Genomic DNA, 20,543 nt, shown 5'->3' with positions numbered 1-20,543 from the left:
ATCTCTTCATATTTGTAAATTTCCTTTGTAACCATTTTCCTCAGTGTATTTTTTATTGTTCTAATAATTCTATTGATAATTCCATTGGGCTTTCCCTACATAGGTCACCTATGAATAATGATAATTTGAAAGGAAGGGTAGGAAGGAAAATAAATAATACAGTGAAAAAGAAGAGGTTACAACTCAAGATGATAGAGTTTATATTCCATTCTGTTATGTACCCCACTTTGCCTACTACAGCGCTTAACACACAAGAGCTGCTAAAATACCCGATTTAAAAAAAAAGAGTGAGACACATATATGGAATTTCTTAGGCAATCACTGCATTTTCACAAACCAAATAATCCTTTATAAAATTAATCATAGAAACTAATACCTCAAACAAATGAAACTGCATACAGAAGAATAAATGGCTTATTATATATATTAAAACATAAAATTATTTAAGAAACAAAAGCCTCTCCTAAAACTGGGCCTGATTTTTAATTAAAAGGGGGACAATCCAAGAACAGAAAGGAAGTAGCAATAGGTAAATACTTCTACACAGCTAAAAGATCTTTTGGTAGTGACAGACTAAAGGTAGTAACTAGAACCAAATTAAATGACTTTTGACAACTGATAAATACCTTCTGTTCCAGGGTTAGCTGATACTTTTGTTTGACTCTCTTACACTTGTTGAACCAGCTATTCTCATCCATGATGAAAGGAGGCCCGACGTTCTCTGGAGTGCTGCTTTCACTACCACTGCTTCCCAAAGTCCTTAGCTCTTCCTCATCACTGCTGATACTATCAGAACTGAGAAGATTAAAATTTTTTAAAGAAACAAAATTCATAATATGTTCCACTTTGATTTTTTAGAAATACTTCTGTATTTGCAAGCTACTGGTGAGCAAGCTCCAAAATATTCATCACTAACTATAGAATAATAATGATATTATCATCAAGCCTAGAGATGCTACAGAAGTTCAAGTGAGGTTTACAGATCTAAGGCATTAACACAGAAACTGTGAGACTGTCCTGAGGAGAGAGAAAACACTTCTAAAGAAGAGAATGAGAAACTCCACATGTGCTGAGAAGACCTGCCTAGCTGGGTTCTTTTTACTGTCCCATGTAGATCACTGCCTGTCCAATCTCTACTGTAAGGCAGAAAACAGCACCACAAGTGTGCTGCCAGTTGGGTATAATATCAGGGACTGATCTTGAGCAGTCAGACAAAGAGAAGATAACAAGCAGTTCAGAAAAACTAGTGATTAGACCTAAACATTTTCTATTGGCAGAAGAAGGAGAGGCAGAGGTGAAGCAGAGAAAATATCCATTAAAATCCATATCTAAAACTCCTTATGATATCAGTATGGTAGAGAAATACAGACTAAGGTGGGAAAAAAAGTAGGAGAGAAACTAGATAATGGAGAGGAAAGTGTGCTAAGATGAGTCTAGTTTAGAAGAAAAATATACTTTGAAAGGAACAGGGAAAATAAGTTTTAAAATCAGCAATGATATTAACATTTAAGAAGCAGAGCATAAAAACAGTCTGTATAAGCTTGAAGGTCTACAAAGAAACCCTATTAATCAGAGGAGCGAAATAAGAAAATACAGTAAATTTAAAACAAAAAATAAGATGGCAGAATAAGCACTAATACAAAAGAAATTACAAAAATCTTAAATGGGTTAAACTCAACAACCAATAAGTCAGATGCTCTGGTTTGATTAAGACAAATAAGGGCCAACAATAAGTTGTCTACAAGATACACATGAATACAGAAAAAATAAAATTAAAAAGATGGAAACACACCAAGAAAATATGAACCAGAAGAATTCCAGGTCAGAAATTGTAATTCTGTAAGTTAACATAGATATAATGGTAGAAAATATGATAAGGATCAAAGAAAGATATTATATGTTTTATCCTCCACGATCTGTGTTTGCATCTGTCAGGTCCAAGCATGCTGCAGATTTGAATTAGAGACCTCCGCATAAAAGTCCAACCAAGGAGATGTTCTCAGTTGATGATCTCGTAAACAAACCAATAAGCAAACACACACCAAATGAAATTTGCCTGTCACATTTGTGGCTTTGGGTGGCTTGGAGAAAAGAAAGCAGTGGCTGATAATAAAGTTCCAGCTTTGAAAAACAGACGAATAGAGGTTTTAAAAGATGTTATTTGACATTAAAAATTAAATGAATTAGCTAAAAAGCAGATAAAATTGAAGTAGACAATTAGTAAAATGTAAGGTAGATATGAAGAAATTATAACATTTATTAAAGATTTTCAAAATGCCATGAAAAAATGACTGCTATACTAGGATAGCATGTACAGCACAATCATCTTTCCAGAAAGAGGGCAATACAAGCACATTTTCAGAAAACTAAAACCTGAGGGATGTACCTAAACTAAATTCTCACTAAAAGAACTTCCTAATGATCATAATTCAGGAAAAAGGAAAATGATCCAAGAAAGAACACTAAGCAAATAGTTAACTTATGAGTAAACCTAAACAAATAGTGAGAGTATAAACACTAACAATAATGTCTAGATTATGGAGTTTTAAATAAATCAATGACAGATCTAAAATTCTGGACAATAATAGCATATGTCAAGAATGAAATGATCAGAGTTAAAACAATACAAGGTCTTCATTTATCAGGATAAATGGTAAAGATATTAAATTTAGCCTTTGTTAAGGTTTAAATATGCATAGTAAAACTAGTGGAGTACCAGTAAGAGAAGTATGTAAATTATAAACTAGTAGAGGAATGAGATGGGAGGAGAGGAAAAGTCAATCCAAAAAAAAAAAAAAAAACAAGAAGAAGAACAAGACAGAGTAGAAAAAGAAAGGACAAATAGAAAGTAAAAAAGCAATAGAGTGGATATCAATCCAAAAATATCAGTAAATATCCTAAGCACCTCAGTTAAAAGATAAAGACCATCAGACTAGAGTTTCTAAACTCAAGTTAAGTACTATTTTAAAAGATATACTTAAAAACGTAAGGGCACAGAAAGGTTAAAAGAACTCTTATTTCATAAATTCTTGCTGTACATTTTTTCATATTAACACATCTGAAATCAGGGTACAACTTACAACCAATGACACATTACTATTACTGTGAAACCATTTTCTCACATATTAAATGGAAGGCATGCCAGATCAAATACGGTTAAAAAAAAAAGATACTAGAAAAATATTAACCTAAAGAAAACTGGTTAGACTCCATTAATATCAGACAAAATACACTTCAAGGAATTAAAAAAATTACTACATGTTTGTGGTTACTACATATTGATACTAATTCATTACATCAGGATAAATTAAGAATTCTATAATTGTATGCATCTGACAAGTTAGTTTAAAAAATTAAAAGTATCACAAGGAAAACCCGAGAAATCAAATATCATACTGAAGAATTTACTACATTATTTCAATAATTAAAAAGATGAAAAAAGATAAATGAGAAAGGATATAAAATACTGTATTAGAACAACACCATTAACAAGCATAATCTAATGAATATTAGACCCAATCATTGGAATACCATTGATCCTAGACCATTTCTCAACAGATTTCAAGGAACTATTATTATGTAGACCACATTCACTAATCACAACAATAACAAAGGCACTGAAAATATTTGAAAATTAAAAATTATACTCCAAGTAACCTTTGGTCAAAAAATTATAGTGGAACCTGTACTTTAAACAACTAAAATAAAAAATAACTTATCAAACTTTTAGGATGCAGCTAAAGTAGTACTTCAAGGGATGTTTATAAGCCTTATTTACTCATAAGAAAAGAAGTAAATTTAAGTATTGAGAAAGAAAAGATCATAAAAGCTCTCAACAAACTGGGTATAGAGGGAACATACTTCAACATAATACAGGCTATGTATGTTGAGCCCACAGCTAACACCATATTCAATGCTGAAAAGCTGAAAGCTTTTCTTCTAAGATCAGGAATAAGACAAGAGTGCCCACTCTCACCACTTATATTCAACATAGTATTGGAAGTCCTAACCAGAGAGCAAATAGGCAAGAGAAAGAAATGAAAGGCATCCAAGTCAAAAAGGAAGAAATAAAACTGTCACTATTTGCATATGACATGATATTAAATATAAAAACCCTAGACTCCACCAAAAAACTGTCAGAATAAATAAATTCCGTAAAGTTGCAGGATATAGTATAAATATACAAAAATCAGTTGCATTTCTATACACTAATAATCAACTACCAGAAAGAGAAATTAAGAGAACAATCCCATTTGCAGTTGCATCAAGAAGAATAAAATACCTACGAATAAATTTAACTAAGAAGGTGGAAGACCTGTACACTGCAAACTGTAAGACATTGATGAAAAAACTGAAGACACAATTAAATGGAATGATATTTTGTGCTCATGAATTGAAAGAATTAATATTGTTAAAATGTCCATACTACCTAAATCAATCTACAGGTTTAATGCAATGCCTACAAAACTTCCAATGCGTTTTTCACAGAAATAGAACAAACAATCCTAAAATTTGTATTGGAACCACAAAATACCCCCAATAGCCAAAGCAATTTAGAGGAAGAAGAACAAAATTGGAGGCATTACACTTCCTGCTTTCAAAATATATTACAAATCTACAGTAATCAAAACAGTACAGTACTGGCATAAATACAGATACGTAGATTAATGGAACGGAACAGAGAGCCCAGAAACAAACCCATGTATATATGGTCAATTAATTTATGGCAAAGAAGCCAAGAATATACAATGGGGAAAGACAGCTTTTCCAACAAATGTTGCTGAGAAAACTGGTCACCCACCTGCAAAAGAATGAAACTGGAACCCTATCTTATACCATATACAAAAATCAATTCTAAATTGATTAAAGACTTGAATGTAAGACCTGAAACTGTAAAAATCCTAGGAGAAAACATAAGGGGTAAGCTCCTTGATATCAATTTTGACACTGATTTTTGGATTTGACACCAAAAAGAAAAAAAAGTAAAAAAAAAAAAAAAGCAAAAGCAAGATAAAGAAGTGGGGCTACATCAAACTAAAAGGCTTCTGCACAGCAAAGGAAACCAGCAACAAAATGAAAAGGCAACCTACAGAATAGGAGGAAATATTTGCAAATCATATATCTGATAAGGAGTTAATATCCAAGATATATAGAGAACTCAAACAATAGCCAAAAAACAAACAATGTGATTGAAAAATAATCAGAGGAAGAGAATAGACATTTTTCCAAAAAGGACATACAAATGGCCAACAGGTACATAAAAAGGTGCTCAACATCACTTATCATCCGGGAAATGCAAATCAAAATCACAAGATATCACCTCACATCTGTCATAATGGCTATCATCTTAAAAAAAAAAAAAAAAAAAAAAGAATGGCTAGCATCAAAAAGATAAGTGTTGATGGGGATGTGGAGAAAAGGGAACCCTTGTGCATTGCTGTGGGAGTGTCAATCGATACAGTCATTATGGAAAACAGTATGGAGTTTCCTCAAAATATTGAAAATAGAACTACTGTATGATCCAGCAATCCCACTTCCAGGAATGTATCAAAAGGAAATGAAAACAGAATCTTGAAGAGATACCTGTACTCCCATGTTTACTGCAGCACAAGTAATCAAGATATGGAAACAAGCTAAGTGTCCATCAATAAATGAATGGATAAAGAAGATGTGGTGTATACATATACACAGTGGAATACCGTTCAGCCATGAGAGGTTAAGAAATCTTGCCATTTGCAACAACATGGATGGATCCTGAGAGCATTATGCTAAGTGAGATAAGCCAGACACAGAAAGACAAATACTGGACATATCACTTATATGTGGAATCTTAAAAAAAAAGTCAAACTCATAGAAATAGAGAGTAGAAAATGGTTCCCAGGGGTGAGGAGGAGGAATAGGGAGAGGTTGTTAAAAGGGTACAAACTTTCAGCTATAAGATTAATAAAGTCTGAGGATCTAGTGTAAAACATGGTGATTATAGTTGATAACACTGTATCGTACAATTGAAATTTGTTAGGAGAGTAGAACTTAAATGTTCTCACACACACACAAAAAGATAAATACGTGAGGTGATGCATATGTTAATTAACAACATGGGGGAAATCCTTCCACAAAGTATACATTATCAAAATATGGCATCAAATCACCACAATGTACACTTTTTAAAAAAATTTTATTTATTTATTTTAAAATAAATTTATTTAATTTATTTATTTTTGGCTGTGTTGGGTCTTCGTTGCTGTGCACAGGCTTTCTCTAGTTGCGAGCAGGGGCTACTCTTCGTTGCAGTGTGCGGGCTTCTCATTGCGGTGGCTTCTCTAGTTGTGGAGCACGGGCTCTAGGCACACGGGCTTCAGTAGTTGTGGCATGCGGGCTCAGTAGTTGTGGCTCACGGGCTCTAGAGCACAGGCTCAGTAGTTGTGGCGCACGGGCTTAGTTGCTCCGTGGCATGTGGGATCTTCCCAGACCAGGGATCGAACCTGTGTCCCCTGCATTGGCAGGCGGATTCTCAACCACTGCGCCACCAGGGAAGCGTGCACAATGTACACTTTAAATACCTTAGAATTTTACTTGTTAATGATACCTCAATAAAGTTGATTTTACAAAAGAGTAAGAAAAGATCATCACAAACCCAAAGGAGGTAGAAGAAACAAAATAGTATAGATAAAAACCGAAATTAATGAGTTAGATGGCAAAGGTATAACAGAGGATCAACAAAGAAAAGCAAACACTTAATGACTAACAAAATTGATAAAGCTTTGGCAAGGATGATTTAAAAAAGACAAAAAAATAAAAGTTACGATAACAAAAAGCAAAAGGTAATATAACTAGAGATGAAAAGAGATTTAAAAGATATTAAAAGAAATTCTCTGAACATCACGATATAAAATTCTGAAAATTTTAACAAAATATAATTTACCAAAACTGAACCAATAATAGAAACTGGAAAGATCATAAATAAATCAGTAAGTTTTAAAAACATCTAAGAGGGACTTCCCTGGTGGCACAGTGGTTAGAAATCTGCCTGCCAGTGAAGGGGACACGGGTTCCATCCCTGTTCTGGGAAGATCCCACACGCTGCGGAGCAACTAAGCCCATGCACCACAACTATTGAGCCTGTGCTCTAGAGCCCGCGAGCCACAACTACTGAGCCCGTGTGCCATAAAGCCTGAAGCCCACGCACCTAGAGCCCGTGCTCCGCAACAAGAGAAGCCACCACAATGAGAAGCCCGCGCACCGCAACAAAGAGTAGCCCCCGCTCTCCACAACTAGAGAAAGCCTGCGTGCAGGAACAAAGACCCAACGCAGCCAAAAGTAAAAATAAATTAATAAATAAATTTATATATATATGGAAACAAAGAAAAAAGCAATGAATACAAAAAAATTTTTTTAAACAAAAAATAAATAAAAACATCCAAGAGTAGAAAGGGAGAACTGATAACAAGGAAGTTCCTTATAAGGGCAAGGCAGAAAATAAATACTGACTATGGTGGTCCAAGGAACTGTATAAACACTTCACATACATCACCTCATTAATCCTCATGATATCCCCATGAGGTACTGCTGTACTATTTCATAGGTTCATTCAGCAAATGAAGAAAATGAGAATAAGAGATAAGCAATTGCTTGAGGTCACACCAGTAAGGGGAACTGGTATCACTATTTTAGACAGAACATTCAGTGGAGGCTTCATTACTAAGGTGGTATTAAGCTGAGGTTTAGAGATGAGCAAACTAGCCATGCAAATATCTGAGAGAGACTGTGCTCCTGGTAGAGAGAACAGAAAGACGCACAGGTGTGCCCAGTGTTCTCAAGGGATAACAAGATGGCCAGTGTTACTGAAGCACAGAGAGTAACAGGGCAGGGAGTAAGACATGAGGTCAGAGAGGTACTGGAGGCCAGACCAGCTAAGGAATTTGTTTTTCACTTCGGGTCCGAAGGAAAGAAACTACTGGAGAGTTGTGAGCAGAGGAATGAAGTGATTTGACTTCTATTTCAGAAGGATCACTCTGGCTGCTCTATGGAGAAATAAGCTACAGGAGTCAGAGGTGAAGCATGAAGACCCTTGCAAATCTCCAGGTTTAAATTTAGGAGGTGACAGTGGTGCAAAAATATCTGCTGATGGATCATATGTGGATTATGGAAGAGAGAATTCAACAATGACTCTAAAGTTTTTGAGCATGAACAACTGGAATGCCAGAACTACCATTCTTGGAATGGCAAAGACTAAAGGAAGGAAAGTGTTTTTGTGTGAGGGGGTGTGTGGGGTGGTGGGATTAGGAGTTCATTATTGTACATGTTGTATCTGAGGTGCTTATTACACATCCAAGTGGAGGTATCAAGTTGGCAGCTGGATGTATGAGTTCAGAGTTTAGAGTAGTGTTCCAGGTGGAAGTATATATTTGGGAAAGAAGCAGCATATAGATAGTATTTAAAGCCATGAAACTGGATGAAACTACTTAGTATAGACAGAGAAGATGATTCAGGACTGATCTCTGAAACACTCCGACATTGAGAGGTTGGGGAAATGAGGAGAAAGCAGTGAAGGAGAGTAAGAAGGAGCAAAAAGGAGGAAAAGCAGGAGTGCTGACAAGAGCAGTCATGTGTATCAAACAACTGCTCCAAGGTCAAGTAAAGTGAGGAAACTAACCCCTGGATTTGGCAACAAGACAATTACTGGTGACTCTGAAAAGAGCAGTTTCAGTGGTAGGTATTAAAGCTCATTTGAATAGTTCAAGAGAGAATGGAGGCAAAAAAAAAAAGGGAGGCACGGTTTTGTCATAAAGGAAGGGGTACTGAGAAACAGCTAGAAGTGAATGTGGGGTTAGGAAAGTTTCTCTGTTTCATTTTTTAAGATGGGGAAAATAACAACATGCTTATATGCTGTGATGTGTGGGAAGATCTAGAAAAGGAAAAATTAATGGAAGGGGACAACTGCTGGAGCTAAGACCTTAAACAGAAAAGACAGGATGGGATGCAGTACACAGGCCAAAAGACTGGCCTTTGGTAGCAAATGATTAGTTTCTCCCTACTAAGAGGGGGAAAAGGCAGAGTACAGTGGTCCCTCAGTACTCATGAAGGACTGGTTCCAGGAGCCCCCCCAGATATCAAAGTCCATGGATGCTCAAGTCCCTTATATGTACAAGTCCCATACACATTTGATCCACAGTTGGTTGATTCAAGGATGTGGAACCTGCAGATATGGACAGTATATGGAATGCTACGTTTAGGAAGGGCAATTTAACAGCATGCTTGATCGTTTATGGTCTCTTTCACTCAGCAATTTTGTTTGCAGAAATTTACCTCTTTAGGAAATAATCATTCTAAGTATAAAGACTTAGCTATTAGAATGCTATATTTTAAAGTGAAAAATTGAAGGCATCATAGAAGACCAATAATCATTGGCTAGTATTAGCCTTTTTTGGCCTAAAATCCATTCAAGAAAAAAATGTTTAAAGTTACACCAAGCAGTAACTCAGAAAAAACTTTTCTCACTGGTACACAACCTAAAACTTAATTAAACCAATTTAAAATATGAAATACATTTTAGGATGTTTTCTATTAACATATTTCATATATTTAGCTTCAGAAGGATAAAACTCTATTTCAAAAGACTAATAGCTAATAAATATTTTTTAAAGTTCAACTTCACCAGCAATCAAATAAATGCAAACCAAAACAACAACAGGATATCATTTTTTTACTTACAGAATTAGCCACACCTTTAAGTTGGAAATTGTGGAGGCAGGCACTGTCACATATTGCTGATAGGATCTAAATTAGTATGGCCTCTCTGGACATGCTCTCTTGACAGCATGTTTCAAAAGTTTCAATAACATATATACTAGAAATTCTACTTCCAGGATTTTTTTTTTTTTTAATTTATTTTTGGCTGTGCTGGGTCTGCGTTGCTGCATGTGGGCTTTCTCTAGTTGCAGCGAGCAGGGGCTACTCTTCGTTGAGGTGTGAGGGCTTCTCATTGCGGTGGCTTCTATTGTTGCGGAGCATGGGCTCTAGGCGTGTGGGCTTCAGTAGTTGTGGCATGCGGCCTCAGTTGTTGTGGCTCGCAGGCTCAGTAGTTGTGGTGCATGGGCTTAGTTATTCTGCAGCATGTGGGATCTTCCCGAACCAGGGCTCAAGCCCATGTCCCCTGCATTGGCAGGCAGATTCTCAACCACTGTGCCACTAGGGAAGCCCCTACTTCCAGGATTTTAACTTAAAGAAATAATGATGGTTCTGCATAAAAAGATGTAGTTACAAGGATATTAACTGCAATACTATATACGACAGGGAACTAAATGCACTCCAAAAGTCCAACAATAACTGGGTTAACATACTATACAAATAATGAGTTCTATTCATTTTAGGAAATGATGCTATAGAAGGATAGTTAAAGACATGCAACAATGTTCACTATACAGTATTAAGGGAAACAGTTACATGTATATTATGCTTCCATTTTAATTAAAAAATAGTCCTATGCACAGAAAAGGCTGAAAGCTATCCATTAAAATGTTAATGCTTCTAGCAGTTGCTCCTTAAATGTAAGATGAGTGACTTAAGCTTTCTTCTACTTTCTACCTTTCTGTATTTTCCAATTATTCTACAATAAATACTTATTTTCCAAATAAGTTAAAAGCAGTAATTTGGGGAGGGAGAGACTCTTACGGTTTCTTAAATTAGGCATCAAATAGAATTTTTAAAAATTGTGTCTAATTACAGGTACATTTGGGTGGAAGTAATTCAATTTAAAAAATATTGGCTCCTTATGACTGTTAGGATAGTTTAAATCTTTGTAAAAAGAAAAACTCCATGGTCTGTAATGCTAACTGGGTTATGACTAGGTTGAATTGGTATTTCCTTTCTTGTTTTAGTATTCTTTATATAACAAGATAGTAGGGATCCTTTAGTATATAAAGAAGAGGAAGGTATACATATATGTTTGGATTAGTGCATTAAAGAAAGAGGAAGCTGCACAAAAAATCAGACAAAAGTGGCTAAGCAGCTGGGGACATAGAATATAGATCATTAAACTCATTCTGAGGGCACCAGATGAGAAGGTTTCATTATCGTATCTTTATAAAAGCATTGTAATAATTACTACAGTCTCTTATGTAAGAAAAGAGAAAAATCTGTATTTATATTTCTCTTCATTTTTTAATTTAAATTATTTCCTAAATCACTAAAAATAGCTTTTCTATCTGCATTCTGATGACCAAACTCCTATCTCCAACTGTCACCTTGCTCTTTAATTTCAGACTTGAGGCCCACTCTGCACAAACTAGCTGTGTGACTACGTACAAGGTATTTAACCTCTCTGTGTTTCAGTTTTCTCATTTAAAAATAAGGACAGTGGTGCTTACCTCACTGGCTTTTGAGGAGATTAATGAGTTAATAGAAGTAAAGGACTTAGAACAATGCTTGCTATATAATAAACATGCAATAAATAGTATTGATATTTTTACTAGTACTGTTTTGAACTATCCGTTATCTTCACAAAATGTCCTATAATCCGAACATATCCCAAAACAGTACAATTTTATGCCTGTTTAAAACATCTTCTTGGTGTATTTCTTTTCTAGATCTAATGTAACAGAATTATCCCTTTTCCCAAGGGATCCACTTACTTAAGTTAGAAATCTTTGTACCATAATACTCTATTCCTCCTTCTCCTTCATCACCTAAAATAGCTTCACACTCCTAGCTCTGAAATCATAGTGACTTCTCTTACTAGATGGTGATTATCTTGGATACAGGGACTGCATTCCTTTTTAGAAGTTCACAAAGTTCCTATACTCTTGACATGCATGTATCCCTAGGAAAGTTTCTTTAGGCACTCAATAAATGTATCTCAAGTGTGTGTGTATGTTTGTGTGTACACATACATATATTATATATATACATATATTACTCACTCTATCTCCCTTACAGCTTTGGCCTGATAATAACATTTTAGAAGTATATAAAGAGAGGGGGGCGGAGTCAAGATGGCAGACTAGGAGGACGTGAAATTCGCATCTCCCGCACAACTAGGGCACCTACCCGGCACCAGTGGGGGACCACAGACACCTAAGGGGACAGGAGGAACCCCCAGCGACTGGGTAGGACGTGGGGCCTGGGTGGGGGTAGGGATGGGGGTAGGAGAAGTGGAGGCGGGACAGGACTGGCGCCCCTGAGGGGCAGCTGGGGGAGGGAAGGAGTTCCTACACCCAGTGGGACACACCCACGAGATGGGGGAGACCCTGCGGGAAACGGTGGGGCAGGGGCGTGAAGGAACGGAAGGGAACGGGGCCAGGCTTTCCCTGTCCACTTAGGCACAGCCTCTTGGGCTCCCGGGCCTAATCCTCTGCCCTCAGAGCCTCCCTCCTGCCGCAGAACCCAAGCCCTGCCCCCACACCCCCACCCAGGGCCCTACCTCTAGGCTCGGAGACCCCCTCAGAGACCCCTTCCAATGCGCTGGGCCTAACCCCTACCCACACACCCTCACCCAGGACCTTGCCTCCAAACTCCAGAACCCCACACGCCAGAAGCCCTTCTTCGAACGTGCTGCCTCTCCCCTTCTGTGCAGGTCCTAAGCAGAGGCCCCGCCCTACGCTTGAACGTCGCCCGCCTAGGCCCCGCCCACAAGGCCTTTTCCAGCTGGTATGGGTCTTGAGCCTAGGCCCTGCCCCACGTTGAAACGTCACTCCCCACCAAGGCCCCACCCCACCCTAAACCCCACCCCTGGCTATGTTCCAAACCCCATCTAAACTCTGCCCCACTTAGCCAAGGCTTTTTTTTTCTTTTTTCTTCTTTTAGGTTGGGGTTCTGTTTTACCCTGTTGTTGATTCATTTATATTTTTATTTTTTCTAATAAATCTTTTATTTTTCTAATTTTATTGTATTCTTTTTTTTTAATATTATTATTATTTTTTTTAATTTTTAATTTAATTTAATTTATTTATTTATGGCTGTGTTGGGTCTTCGTTTCTGTGCGAGGGCTTTCTCTAATTGTGGCAAGTGGGGGCCACTCTTCATCGCGGTGCGCGGGCCTCTCACTATCGCAGCCTCTCTTGTTGCGGAGCACAGGCTCCAGATGCACAGGCTCAGTAATTGTGGCTCACGGGCCTATTTGCTCTGCGGCATGTGGGATCTTCCCAGACCAGGGCTCGAACCCGTGTCCCCTGCATTGGCAGGCAGATTCTCAACCACTGCGCCACCAGGGAAGCCCTATTGTATTCTTTATACTTTGTTATTGCTCTGCTCCTTTTGGCTTGTTCCCCCCCCTTTTTAAATTTATTTGTTTATTTATTTTCTTTTTTCTGTTGTGGTTTTGTTTTACCTTGTTGCAGTTGTTTCAATTATATTTTTATTTTTCCTAATATATCTTTCTAATTTTATTTTATTTTTTATTCTTTGTTATTGTACTACTTGGTTTTGTTTTTGTTTTTTTTTTTTGGCCACATCATGCAGCTTGCGGAATCTTGGTTCCCAGGCTGGACGTTGGCCCGAGCTCCTGTGGTGGGAGCACCAAGCCCAAACTGCTGGACTAACAGAGAACCTCAGACCCCAGGGAATATTAATTGGAGTGAGGCCTCCCAGAGGTCCTCATCTCAGCACCAAGACCTGGCTCTACACAACTGCCTGCAAACTCCAGTGCTGGACGCCTCAGGCCAAAAAAAAATGTTACAAAGGAGAAAGGTAAAAACATACAAGATCAAATAAATGAAGACAAAATAGGCAACCTACCTGAAAAAGAATTCAGAGTAATGATAGTAAAGATGATCCAAAATCTCAGAAACAGAATGGAGAAAATACAAGAAACGTTTAACAAAGATCTAGAAGAACTAAAGAGCAAACAAACAGTGATGAACAACACAATAACTGAAATGTAAAATATTCTAGAAGGAATCAATAACAGAGTAACTAAGGCAAAACAATGGATAAGTGAGCTGGAAGATAAAATGGTGGAAATAACTGGTGGGGAGTAGAATAAAGAAAAAAGAATGAAAAGAATTGAGGATAGTCTCAGAGACCTCTGAGACAACATTAAACGTACCAACATTTGAATTATAGGGGTTCTGGAAGAAGAAGAGGAAAAGAAAGGGTCTGAGAAAATATTTGAAGAGATTATAGTCAAAAACTTCCCTAACATGGGAAAGGAAATAGTGAATCAAGTCCAGGAAGCATAGAGAGTCCCATATAGGATAAACCCAAAGAGAAACACGCCGAGACACATGTTAATCAAACTATCAAAAATTAAATACAAACAAAAAATATTAAAAGCAGCAAGGGAAAAGCAACAAATAACATACAAGGGAATCCCCATAAGGTTAACAGCTGATCTTTCAGCAGAAACTCTGCAAGACAGAAGGGAGTGGAAGGACATATTTAAAGTGATGAAAGGGAAAAACCTACAGCCAAGATTACTCTACCCAGCAGGGATCTCATTCAGATTGACGGAGAAATCAAAAACTTTACAGACAAACAAAAGCTATGAGAATTCAGCACCACCAAACCAGCTTTACAACAAATGCTAAAGGAACTTCTCTAAGTGGGAAACACAAGAGAAGAAAAAGATCCACAAAAACAAACCCAAATCAGTTATGAAAATGGTAATAGGAACATACATATCGATAATCACCTTGAATGTAAACGGATTAAATGCTCCAACCAAAAGACACAGACTGGCTGAATGAATACAAAAACAAAACCCTTATAGATGCTGTCTACAAGAAACCCACTTCAGACCTAGGGACACATACAGACTGAAAGTGAGGCGATGGAAAAAGATATTCCATGCAAACAGAAATCACAAGAAAGCTGGAGTAGCAATACTCATATCAGATAAAATAGGCTTTAAATTAAAGACTGTTACAAGAGATAAAGAAGGACACTACATAATGATCAAGGGATCAATCCAAGAAGAAAACATAACAATTATAAATATTTATGCACCCAACAGAGCACCTCAAAATACATAAGGCAAATGCTAACAGCCATAAAAGGAGAAATGGACAGTAATACAATAATAGTGGGGGACTTTAACACCCCACTTACACCAGTAGATCATCCAGACAGAAAATCAGTAAGGAAACACAAGCTTTAAATGACACAATAGACCAGACAGACTTAATTGATATTTTTAGGACATTACACTTGAAAGCGGAAAAATACACTTTCTTCTCAAGTGCACACGAAACGTTCTCCAGAATGGACCACATCTTGGGTCAAAAATCAAGCCTTGGAAAATTTAAGAGAATTGAAATCATATCAAGCATCTTTTCCGACCACAATGCTATGAGATTAGAAATCAATTACAGGAAAAAAACGGTAAAAAAACACAAATACATGGAGGCTAGACAGCGCACTGCTAAATAGCCAAGAGGTCATTGAAGAAATCAAAGAAGAAATAAAAAAATACCTAGAAACAAATGACGACGAAAACACGATGATCCAAAAACCTATGGGATGCAGAAAAAGCAGTTCTAAGAAGGAAGTTCATAGCAATTCAAGCTCACCTCAAGACACAAGAAAAATCTCAAATAAACAATCTAACCTTACACCTACAGCAATCAGAGAAAGAAGAACAAAGAAAACCCAAAGTTAGCAGAAGGAAAGAAATCATAAAGAGAGACTTCCCTGGTGGCACAGTGGTTAAGAATCCACCTGCCAATGCAGGGGACACTAGTTCAAGCCCTGGTCTAGGAAGATGCCACATGGTGCGGAGCAACTAAGCCTGTGCGCCACAACTACTGAACCTGCACTCTAGAGCCCGCAAGCCACAACTATTGAAGCCTGCGTGCCACAACTTGAAGCCTGTGTACCTAGAGCCCGTGCTCCGTAACAAGAGAACCCACCACAATGAGAGGCCCATGCACCGCAACGAAGAGTAGCCCCCGCTCGCCACAACTAGAGAAAGCCTGTGCACAGCAACAAAGACCCAATGCAGCCAAAAATAAATAATAAATAAATAAAATTTAAAAAAAAATTTAACACCCATTAATGATAAAAACTCTCCAGAAAGTGGGCATAGAGGGAACCTGCCTCAACATAATAAAAGCCATATATCACAAACCCACAGCGAACATCATGCTCAATGGTGAAAAACTGAAACCATTTCCTCTAAGATCAGGAACAAGATAAGGATGTCCGCTCTCGCCACTATTATTCAACAGAGTTTTGGAAGTCCTAGCTATGGCAATCAAAGAAGAAAAAGAAATAAAAGGAATACAAATTGGAAAAGAAGAAGTAAAACTGTCACTGTTTGCAGATGACATGATACTATACATAGAAAACCCTAAAGATGCCACCAGAAAACTACTGGAACTAATCAGTGAATTTGGTAGGGTTGCAGGATACAAAATTAATGCACAGAAATCTCTTGCATTCCTATACAGTAACAACAAAAGATCAGAAAGAGAAATTAAGGAAACAATCCCATTTACCACTGCAACAAAAAGAATAAAATACCTAGGAATAAACCTACCTAAGGAGGCAAAAGACCTGTAATCAGAAAACTATAAAACACTAATGAAAGAAATCAAAGATAACATAAACAGATGGAGAGCTATACCATGCTCCTGGGCTGGAAGAATCAATATTGTGAAAATGGCTGTACTACACCCAAAGCGATCTACAGGTTCAATGCAATCCCTATCAAATTACCAATGGCATTTTTCACAGAACTAGAACAAAAAATTTTACAATTTGTATGGAAACACAAAATACCCTGAATAGCCAAAGCAATCTTGAGAAAGAAAAACAGAGCTGGAGGAATCAGGCTCCCTGACTTCAGACTATATATACTACAAAGCTACAGTAATCAGGACAGTATGGTACTGGCACAAAAACAGAAATATAGATCAGTGGAATGGGATAGAAAGCCAAGAGATAAACCCACGCACATATGGTCACCTCATCTTTGATAAAGGAGGCAAGAATATACGATGGAGAAATGACAGCCTCTTCAATAAGTGGTGCTGGGAAAACTGGAGAGCTACAATGTAAAAGAATGAAATTAGAACACACCCTAACACCATACACAAAAATAAACTCAAAATGGATTAAATAAGGCCAGACACTATAAAACTCTCAGAGGAAAAGACAGGCAGAACACTATATGACATAAATCATAGCAAGATCCTTTTTGACCCACCTCCTAGAGTAAGGGAAATAAAAACAAAAATAAACAAATGGGACCTAATGAAACTTAAAAGCTTTTGCACAGCAAAGGAAACCATAAACAAGACCAAAAGACAACCCTCAGAATGGGAGAAAATATTTGCAAATGAAACAACGGACAAAAGATTAATCTCCAAAATATACAAGCAGCTCATGCAGCTCAATATCACAAAACCAAACAACCCAATTCAAAAATGGGTGGAAGACCTAAATAGACATTTCTCCAAAGAAGATATACAGATGGCCAACAAATACATGAAAAGATGCTCAACATCACTAATCATTAGAGAAATGCAAATCAAAACCACAATGAGATATCACCTCACACTGGTCAGAATGGCCATCATCAAAAAATCTAGAAAAATAAGTGCTGGAGAGGGTGTGGAGAAAAGGGAACCCTCCTGCACTGTTGGTGGGAATGTAAACTGATACAGCCACTATGGAGAACAGTATGGAGGTTCCTTAAAAAAAATAAAAATAGAACTACCATATGACCCAGCAATCTCACTACTGGGCATATACCCTGAGAAAACCATAATTCAAAAAGATATATGTTCCACAATGTTCACTGCAGCACTATTTACAAGAGCCAGCACATGGATGCAACCTAAATGTCCATCGACAGATAAATGGATAAAGAAGATGTTGCACATATATATAATGGAATATTACTCAGCCATAAAAAAGGAACAAAATTGAGTTATTTGTAGTGAAGTGGATGGACCTAGAATCTGTCATACAGAGTGAAGTAAGTCAGAAAGAGAAAAACAAACACTGTACGCTAATGCATATGTATGGCATTTTAAAAAGTGGTACTCATGAACCTAGTGGCAGGGCAGGCATAAAGACACAGACGTAGAGAATGGACTTGAGGGCACAAGGGGGTAAGGGGAAGCTGGGATGAGGTGAGAGAGTAGCACTGACATATATACACTACCAAATGTAAAATGGATGGCTAGTAGGAAGCTGTGGCACAGCACAGGGAGATCAGCTCAGTGCTTTGTGACGACCTAGAGGGGTGGCATAGGGAGGGTGGGAGGGAGGCGCAAGAGGGAGGGGATATGGGGATATATGTATACATATAGCTGATTCACTTTGTTGTACAGCAGAAACTAACACAACACTGTAAAGCATTTATACTCCAATAAAGATGTGAAAAAAAAAGAAGTATATAAAGATCATTATTCTATTCAGGAAATCAATTATGCGAGAAGATCTTCAGAATATCTTTAGATTTCATCTGATTAATTTTCAATGCTGATGAGATTACGGAAAATCCATAACTCTCACAAAATACTGGTAGTAGGATAAACTGATACAACTCTAAGAACAGACTTTAAGAGCCACAAAATTTTTTACTGTACTTACCTGAATAACTCTATAAATTCACAACAGAAACAAAAGGAAAATTTATTTGCACAAAAATGTTCATTATTCTTTTCATTATAATGGAGATAAATGAAAAACAATCTAAATAATGAATTATAGTTTTGTAATCTCAATGGACTATTATAGAGCTATTAAAGTTATTATATTGACTACAGCAGTAGAAATACATGCTATTTTTTAAAAACTATATTTACACAGGGATTACAATTATGTAAAAACTATATATTTACATATATACTAAAAACACAACTGGAGTTTATATTTTTGAATGATCTCTGATACTGAAATAAATGTTTTATAAAAAGTAGTTTTAATCAGATGAATATATTGCACAACAAGACATTCAATTATAAATTAAGATTTCAATAACATATTTCAAAATGTCAAATACCTTTGGGTAAACTTCAAATATGGTGTATAGTCTATTACAGCAGGAAAGTTGCCATCTAATCCTTCTCCCTTCAGGCAGAAGCTAAGACAATAGACAGTAAATATATTAATACATAAAAATTTAAATCAAAGTGTTATAAACAATCTCTTGTTAGAGACATTTGTTTCATCAAATTGCAGGTGAATTTTTTATTTGTAATTTAAATGTGACTTGTTATAAACACCTCATAAAGATATTCTACCTTCCATGTCAATAACAAAGGCTTGTATGAGTTAATAACACTGTTACATAAATATATCATGCAAAAGTAAAACTTACTGAGAAATCTGTTCAAACATTATTTATTTCATACTATCTTGGTCTTTATTAAATTCTTAAGACATCGCTAGAGAATTTTCAAATGAAGCCTTGTTGTTCACATTTACAAATTCTCAGGTGACACTTAATATCTCCTAAAAAGGTCTAATTAGAAAAAAATTCATATGGTTTCCCTGGTGGCACAGTGGTTGAGAGCCAGCCTGCCAATTCAGGGGACGTGGGTTTGAGCCCTGGTCTGGGAAGATCCCATATGCCACGGAGCAGCTGGGCCCGTGCGCCACAGCTGCTTAGCCTGTGCTCTGGAGCCCGCAAGCCACAACTACCGAGCCCGCGTGCTACAACTACTGAAGCCCGCGCGCCTAGAGCCCGTGCTCCGCAACAAGAGAAGCCACCGCAATGAGAAGCCCGCGCACCGCAACGAAGAATAGGCCCTGCTAGCCGCAACTCGAGAAAGCCCGCCAGCAGCAACGAAGACCCAGTGCAGCCAAAAATAAATAAATAAAATAAATTAATTTTAAAAAAAAAAAGAAAGAAAAAAATTCATATATGAACCACTACCTTCTGGTTTCTTTGGGAAATTTGCCTGTTGAAATACTTGTTCTAATATGTTATTATCAAGGGTGCAGTATATATTTTTCCAGAATTGAATGAGGAAAGAATCAAAGTGGCAACATTTTACCTGGGCTTTCCTTCATTTATAGAAATGTTACTAATGCATCTTTAAGACACCTGCTCTCTATACAGTATCAATGGGTTACAATAAGCCAAGAGTTTAGATTCTTATCCCATTTTTTTTTCCCAACTAAAAAATAAATTAAGTTGTAAAGTATTTGGACAGAGCCAGCAACATGCCATGTAAAAAGTTAACACCCTTAGAGGGATCATAAAGACAACCTGCATAACTGCATCCATCTGGTTCATCATAAAGAATTAGGCTAATTAACCCAATCCCACTTATCAAATTTTAAATAGAGGAAAGTTACACTTACAAAGTGAAAAGTATTTTGCAAAAGAAGTGATTTACTAGAAAAAGTTAACCTCAGTGAAACTGGGTAGCATTATTTTTTAGTTCAAAAATGAACTAAAAATTAAAAGTAGATTTTCATTTAAGTTTTATACTTATTTGTTAACATTCTTGGATTTTTAAGTGATATATTTCAATAAAAATATAATACTTCCTTCATTCTCATGTTTGAGTTCTTTTTCTAGACAAACCTTTTACTTTTAGTACAATGTAAAATCTTAGATCAATTAAAGAAATGCAAAAGGATACTGCCAT

General features: G+C 36.8%; 1 protein-coding gene across 7 annotated transcripts in view; it reads right to left on the bottom strand.

Moving 5' to 3' along the window:
• RUNDC3B (RUN domain containing 3B) overlaps window positions 1-20,543 on the bottom strand; it is a 152,822-nt gene that overhangs the window by 46,772 nt on the left and 85,507 nt on the right. For all 7 annotated transcript variants that reach the window (XM_082398483.1, XM_082398487.1, XM_082398485.1 and 4 more), the window contains 2 exons: window positions 18,947-19,027; window positions 627-795 (listed from right to left, as the gene is read on the bottom strand). In XM_082398483.1, coding sequence (XP_082254609.1) covers window positions 627-795; window positions 18,947-19,027 — 250 coding nt within the window. The remainder of the gene's footprint in view (window positions 1-626; window positions 796-18,946; window positions 19,028-20,543) is intronic.

Source organism: Balaenoptera borealis (genome assembly GCF_965194805.1).
Source record: "Balaenoptera borealis genome assembly, chromosome: 7".
Taxonomy (NCBI): Eukaryota; Metazoa; Chordata; class Mammalia; order Artiodactyla; family Balaenopteridae; genus Balaenoptera; species Balaenoptera borealis.
Note: the sequence above shows the minus strand (reverse complement) of the source record. Positions and strands in the feature narration are given on the sequence as shown.